Source organism: Mobula birostris, chromosome 5, assembly GCF_030028105.1.
Source record: "Mobula birostris isolate sMobBir1 chromosome 5, sMobBir1.hap1, whole genome shotgun sequence".
Lineage (NCBI taxonomy): Eukaryota > Metazoa > Chordata > Chondrichthyes > Myliobatiformes > Myliobatidae > Mobula > Mobula birostris.
In genome coordinates this window covers 186,236,161-186,243,762 of record NC_092374.1, presented here as the reverse complement: position 1 = coordinate 186,243,762, position 7,602 = coordinate 186,236,161, and the positions used below count along the sequence as shown (strand labels likewise).

General features: G+C 45.9%; 1 protein-coding gene across 4 annotated transcripts in view; it reads left to right on the top strand.

The window, feature by feature from the left end:
• The first annotated feature begins 772 nt into the window (after positions 1–772).
• LOC140198132 (uncharacterized) overlaps positions 773–7,602 on the top strand; it is a 37,631-nt gene continuing 30,801 nt past the window's right edge. The window contains exons 1-3 of one of the 4 annotated variants that reach the window (XR_011886107.1): positions 773–1,817; positions 2,505–2,921; positions 3,541–3,654. Coding sequence is in view for 3 of the 4 variants with exons in the window: in XM_072259083.1 (XP_072115184.1) it covers positions 1,655–1,817; positions 2,505–2,921; positions 3,541–3,654 (694 nt within the window). In the remaining variant the exon portion in view is untranslated. The remainder of the gene's footprint in view (positions 1,818–2,504; positions 2,922–3,540; positions 3,655–7,602) is intronic. The other 3 variants (XM_072259083.1, XM_072259082.1, XM_072259084.1) reach the window with 3 other exon arrangements.

Genomic DNA, 7,602 nt, shown 5'->3' with positions numbered 1-7,602 from the left:
CTTCAGGCGAGTCGAGGCTGCAGGTGAGGTGAGGATAGGCGCGGCTTAAGGCAAGGCGAGACGAGGCGAGGCATCAGGTGAGGTGAGGCAAGGCATCAGGCGAGCCAAGGTGATGCTTAAGGCGAGGCAAGGCGAGGCAAAGATAGGGGAGGCTTCAGGCGAGCCGAGGCAATGCTTAAGGCGAGGCAAGGCGAGGCCAGGATTCAGTCAAGGCTTCAGGCGAGTCGAAGTGAGGCCAGGCTTCAGGAGAGGTGAGGCGAAGCTTCAGGAGAGGCGAGGCGAGGCTTCAGGAGAGGCGAGGCGGGGCTTCAGGCCAGGCGAGGCGAGGCGAGGCTTCAGGCGAGGCTAGGTTTCAGACAAGGTTTCAGGAGAGGGGAGGCTTCAAGAGAGGTGAGGCAAGGCTTCGGAGAGGTGAGGCAAGGCTTCAGGCGGGGCGGGGTGAGGCGAGGCAATAACTTTAATTCCTTATTGTTGTCATATGCGAGGATCTGGCCTGGGATCAGCACTTCTGTGTCATCACAAAGAAGGCACGACAGTGCCTCTACTTTCATAGAAGTTTGCCCATATTTACCATGTCATCTAAAACTTAGTCAAACTTCTACAGACGCACAGTGGAGAGTATCCTAACTAGTTGCATCACATCCTGGTGTGGAAACAGCAGTGCTCAAGAATGAAAACGCCTACAAAAAGTAGTGGATGCAGCCCAGTCCATCGCAAGCAAAGCCCTTCCCACCATTGGGCACAACTACAAGGAGCACTATCACAAGAAAGCAGCGCCCGTCATCAGGGACCGGTACAATACAAGCTATGCTCTCTTCTCACTGCTGCCATTGGGAAGCGGATTCATGGTGACCCTTCTAAATCTCCCGCCTCTGATCATATATTTACGACCTTAACCTATATTCCACCAATTCTCCTTAAGATTTCCTAGAAGGGATAGCAAAATGCGGCAACAGGGATTTGTCCATTCTAACTAGTAATGTTGGGAGAGACTACTCAAATTGTCCCAGAAGACTAAACCTGAGTTTGCTCCACGGGATCGAATTTCACACTTGGAGAATGAAGTAGGAGACGGATTCGGCATTGATCATAAGCTGTTTGACCGGAGAAGTAGGGTCAATGTCGCTTTGCTTAAATCTAGCACTAAAACATGACTTCTCTGTAGTGTGAAACTGACCTGATGAACTGTTCCTGTGTGCCAATATTTTGACCTAGCTCGGCCAGTGGAATACTCGATACAACTCAAATACTCGATACAACTCACAGCAGCCACTGCTTCCTGACTCTGATCACCGCCCCCTGGACCCCACAGACTCTCCCTTCCCTCTGCTGCCGACCGCTTCCCCTTGGATCTGTGGTGGCGACCCACTGCTGGTCATCAATCAGAAACCACCGTGCCGGACACCCGAAGAAAAATGTTGACTTCGTTACAATCAGCGTCAACGTATTTCCATTGAGGACTTCCGTTCCGAGTTCGGGGAGATAACAGACGCCGAGCGAGCGAGTAACATGATCACTTGCACCATTCGGCTGAAATTGCGGTGCGGGGTCCGCAAACTGCAGGAAGCCGACGTCACCGGGTAGGACCGACTTTCCCCACAGATTAAAACAATGAGCATCAGAGGGTTATTGAGGCTGGAACCTCGCCCGCTGGATGAGCATCGTCGTGGGTAACTCCTCACCGACAGCGGCTGAACATTCGCTCTGCGAACTCAACGGCCCTCAACAGCTCAACACAGCCCGCGGCACCATGCGGTTTGCAGAGGCTCCTGAAGTGTGTGGCCTCTGCCTTTTCACGTACCTCTCTGCTGTTACTGGTGAGGCAATTGGGGTTCTGTGTTGTGGTGTTTATTTGGGATGTCGATGCGCTAGTGAATTGAAAGGAATAATCCGTCGGTCCCACGCCCTTTCAGTAGCTCCCGCAGCTGCACAGCTCAATCCCGTTCGGACTTCGTGTAAGTAGTATGACACGTCTATAGGAAAGAGCGGCCGATGGTCCCGGCGCGATTGATCTTTTAAAAAGCCGGCTGCGGCTTGATGGGCTGACTGGCCTCCTGAGTTGACTGATTCGAATTAGATCCACAACTATCCAAATCAGAACTGTTCGGGATAATTCCGAGGTTGGACGGGAGCCGGTTCTGCCGGAATGGACCCGCTTCTGTTGCACAACCACGCAACCCCGGCGCTGTCCACCAGTCAGTGCATAACGGGTGACGGGAAGGTACAGAGTGACCGAACCGGTTGGTCCTTCCCCGGAGACCGGTGGGTTGTAACAGTGAATGTCCCGGGCTCGGACTGATGTTGGGGATCAGCTTGGCCTCGCTGGCCCGGGGAACAGAAAAAAATCCCGTTACTGGGGCCAAGAACACCGCGTGGTGGTGAGATGTGTGAAACACGGCCAGGGTTTATTTCAGTTAGTTACACTTTGCAGCCCAAACATTGCTTGTGTTTATTGTTTAAATGTCGCCACTTTATATTATAACAATTCCCATCTCCACCTTTAGCCGCTCTAACACTGAGGGTGCATCAGGACAGAGTGAATGGAACCGCCGGCCACTCCGTGCTCCTGCCCGTCTCTTACACAGTCCCGGACCCACACGGGTATCTGCGGATCACATGGACCGGAGGCGGGAACGCTAGTGTATGTATGGAATATACCTGCTTCTCGGGGCAAGAATGTCACCTCAGTGACAGTAGATCACACACCACTGTCTCCAAACCGTGTAAACACCGGGCGCTGCTTTTCCCGGAGAACGCTTCACTGTTACTGAGAGACCTGCAGATCAACGACAGTGGGATTTATGAATTATCCATCGTCCACTCTACGGGAACAGAAAAAGGAAACTTAACGTTAGAGGTCCGACCTGCCACCGAAAGCGCCATCGACACTGGGAGCGGAATCCACGCAGGGATTACAGCGGGTAGGTACAATACCTTCCTGGGGAGGGGATTTGTAAACACAGAAGTTGCTGGAAACAACCAAAAGGTCAGCAGTACCTGTAGAAAGAGAAAGGAAAGTTAACGTTTTATGTTGAGGAATATTGATCAGAATTGGGAACCAGGGCAAAAAAGTTCTCTGTCATAAAGTGAGGTCAGGGTTGTCCTGGGGACGAATCCTCTTAAAAAGTACACAAGAGCATAAGAAGTAGGGGCAGGAGCCGGCCATCTGGCCCGTCGAGCCTGCTCCGCCATTCAATAAGATCATGGCTGATCTGGCCATCGACTCATTTCCACCTCCCTGCCTTTTCCACATAACCCTTAATTCCCCTACTATGCAAAAATCTATCCAACCTTGTCTTAAATATATTTACTGAGGTACCTCGACTGCTTCATTGGTCAGAGAATTCCACAGATTCACTACTCTCTGGGAAAAACAAATTCTCCTAATCTCCATCCTAAATCTACCCCCCCACCCACCTCCATATTTTGAGGCTATGTCCGCTAGTTCTAGTCTCACAACTCTCCTGCCTCTATCTTATCTATCCCTTTCATAATTTTATATGTTTCTATAAGACCGCCTCTCATCCTTCTGAATTCCAGTGAGTACAGTCCCAGGCAACTCAATACCTCCTCAGAGTCTAAACCCTCCATCTCTGGAATCAAACTGGCGAAATTCCTCTGCACCATCTGCAAAGCCCATATATCCTTCCTCAGGTAAGGAGGGGGTGTATGGGGTGGTTGGGTCCTGACTAAATATCAAGAAACGGCAATAGCAATTATATAGCTTCTATCACCCAAGACAACTCGGCCTTCACATCGGGCTCAGGTCCGGGTGCACTCTGTCTTGCTGAAGGAGCTCTGTCTATGCCGAGTGTTTGGCACCAGAAAAGTAACCAGACCAATGGTGGTGGTGTCACCTAAAATCACTGAAGTCTCCGGCAGCAGGGAGATGGATTCCAAGCTTTGGTGGAGGATTGTCTTTGTACAACAGCAGCAAAGGTTGGGCGCGTCTAGTCTAGTGTGTGATTCCTATTACCAAAGAAGAAATAACTAAAGCAATGAAAAGCATGAAACATGGTAAAGCCACTGGACCTGAAGAAATTTCAGTGGAAATGATACAAGCACTAGAAGATCTGGGCTTAGATATTCTTTCTGAACTGTTTAATGGCATGTATGAGTCTGGTGTATTGCCTGACGATCTCTTGAAATATCAATATTTATAACTCTGCCAAAAATTCCTGGAACTATTGACTGTGAAAATTACAGAACAATCAGTCTTATGAGTCACATTATAAAGATATTGTTGAGAATTGTTCTGAGTCGAATTAAAAACAAGTTAAGACCAGAAACTTCTAAACTGCAATATGAGTTTATTGAGGATAGAGGAACTAGGAACTCAATTTTCATACTATGAATGATTTCAGAAAGGGCAATTGAATATCAAAATGATGTCTTTTTATATTTTATTGATTTCACTAAAGCATTTGACAAAGTGCAACATGAAAAATTATTTCAAATTCTCATTAAACTAAACATTGACGGAAGGGACCAACAACTGCTTCAAAATTTATATTGGAACCAAACGGCGGCAGTAAATATTGATGATAATATAAGCAGTTGGACTAAAATTCAAAGAGGAGTTAGACAGAGATGCGTTCCCTCACCGAAATTATTTAATATCTATAGTGAAATGATTCTCAGAAAAATAGAATACCTAGATGGGATAAAAATTGGAGGTTTTAACATCGACATTTATGATATGCGGATGATAACACCCTAATAGCAAGTGCTACAAATCCTCCTAGACAAAGTAGTACAAACAAGTGCAGATTTTGGTCTAACCATCAACTGTAAAAAAAAACAAATGTATGGTAATATCAAAACAGCAGGATACTCCCAACTGCCAATTGTACATTGGTAACCAAGAGATTGAACAAAAGACCAGCTTTAATTACCTTGGTAGCTTTATATCACAAAATGCTAGAGATAAAGTAGAAATAAAAAGAATAATTGCCATTGCCAAAACCAACTTCCAAAAAATGAAACCCATTTTTACCAACGGACACATTTCTATTACAACAAGGCTTAGGCTACTAAAATGTTCCATCTGGTCAATCTTGCTGTATGCTTCCAAAACATGGACGTGTGTGAGATATCATTGACGCTGCTTGGGATCGTTCGATGTGGAAAGCCATGATCGCCCAAGCGTGTCACGCACAAGGTACATGAAGGAGAAGAAGTAAGGAGATCACAAGTACTCTGTGCGGTCTCACCAGTACCCTGTACAGTTGCAGCATAACCTTCCTGCTCTTAAATTCAATCCCTCTGGCAATGAAGATCAACATCCCATTTGCCTTCTTGATAGCCTGCTACATCTGCAAACCAACCTTTTGTGACTCATACACAAGCACTCCCAAGTCCCTCTGCACAGCAGCATGCTGCAATTTTTTACCATTTAAATAATAACCTGATCTGCCAATTTCCTTCCAAAGTACTCCACCTGCCTGGCCCTTGCCCACTCACTTAACCTACCTATATCTCTCTGCAGATTCTGCGCAATTCGCTTTTCCACTCAATTTAGTGTCATCAGCAAAATTAGGTATATTACATTCGGTCCCCTCTTCCAGATCGTTACTGTATACCGTGAACAGTTGTGGGCCCAGCCCCAACCCCTACGGCTCTCCAGTGATTGCCAACAAGAGTAACACGCACGTATACCAACTCTTTCCTTTCTAAGAGTTAACCAATCCTCTATCCATGCTAATACATCACCCCCAACTCTATGCGTCCTTATCTTACAGACAAGTCTTTTTTGCAGCACCTTTTCAAATGCCTTCTGGAAATCCAAGTAAATAACATCCATCTGTTCCCCTCTATCCACTGTGCTTGTTATATCCTCAAAGAACTCCAGTAAGTTTGTCAAATAGCACCTGCCTTTGTTGAACTCATGCTGCATCTGCCTGATGGATCCATTTCTTTCCAGCTGCCTCACTGTTTCTTCTTTAATGATAGCTTCAAGCATTTTCCCAACTACAGATGTTAAATTAACTAGCCTACAGTTACCTGTCTTTTGCCTACATCATTTTTTGAACAGTGGTGTGACATTCACCTTCTTCCAATCTACCAGAGCCTGCCCTGACTCCAGAGAATTTTGGTAAATTATCACCAAAGTCTCTGTTATAACCTCTGCCATTTCTTTCACTGCCCTGGGATGCACTCCATCAGGACCAGGGACTTATCTACCTTCAGGCCCACAAGTTTACTCAGCATTACCCCTTTAGTGATAGCTATTGTATCGAGGCCCCCACCTCCCATCGCATCCATAACATCTCTCTTTGGCATGTTCGAGGTGTTCTCCATTGTGAAGACTGACGCAAAACAGTCATTCAAAGACTCTGCCATTTCCTCATTGCCCAATTCCCCCTTCTTGTCCTCCAAAGGACCTACATTCACTTTAGCCACACTTTTCCGCTTTATATAATTGTAAAAACTTTTACTATCAAATTTTATATTTTGTGCTCATTTATTTTCATAATCTATCTTCTCTTTCTCTATTGCTTGCTTAGTGGTACGTTGTTGGTTCCAGTTTCCCACTACTCTTGGCGACTTTGTACGCACAAGCTTTTAGCTTGATGCCTTCTTTTATTTCCTTAGATATCCAAGGCTGTCTCTCCCCATCCTTACTGTCCTTGCTTTTAACTGGAATATATTTTTGTTGAGCACTGTGAAAAAGTCTCTTTGAAAGTCTTCCACTGTTCCTCAACCATCCCACCATATAGCCTATGTTTCCAGTCTACACTTGCCAAATCCTCCCTCATCCCATTGTAGGCAGAATACGCTGGTTTTAGATTGAACTATTGCACCCTCCATTTGTATGAGAAACCCAGTCATACTGTGATCACTTTTTCCAAGAAGATCCCTAACTACAAAATCACTAATTTTACCTGTCTCCTTGCACAGGACCAGATCTAAGATAGCATGTTCCCTTGTAGGTTCAGTAACATGTTGGTAAATGCAAGTTCATCCACTTTGGAAGGAAAAATGGAAGAGCAGATTATTACTTAAATGGTAAAAAAAGTTTCAGCATGCTGCTGTGCAGAGGGACTTGGGAGTGCTTGTGCACGAATCGCAAAAGGTTGGTTTGCAGGTGCAGCAGGCTATCAAGAAGGCAAATGGAATGTTGGCCTTCATTGCTGGAGGGATTGAATTTTAGAGCAGGGAGGTTATGCTGCAACTGTACAGGGTACTGGTGAGGCCGCACCTGGAGTACTGTGTGCATTTCTGGTCTCCTTACTTGAGGAAGGATATACTGACTTTGGAGGCGGTGCAGAGGAGGTTCACCAGGTTGATTCCAGGGATGAGGGGGTTAGACAATGAGGAGAGATTGAGTCACCTAGGATTGTACTTGCTGGAATTCAGAATAATCAGAGGAGATCTTATAGAAACATATAAAATTATGAAAGGGAGATAGAAAAGATAGAAACAAGCAAGTTCTTTCCACTGGTGGGTTAGACTAGAACTAGAGGACATAGTCCCAAGATTTGGGGGAGTAGATTTAGGATGGAGATGAGGAGGAGCTGCTTTTCCCAGAGAGTGGTGAATCTGTGGCATTCTCTGGCCAATGAAGCAGTGGAGACTGCCTCAGTAAATATATTTAAGACA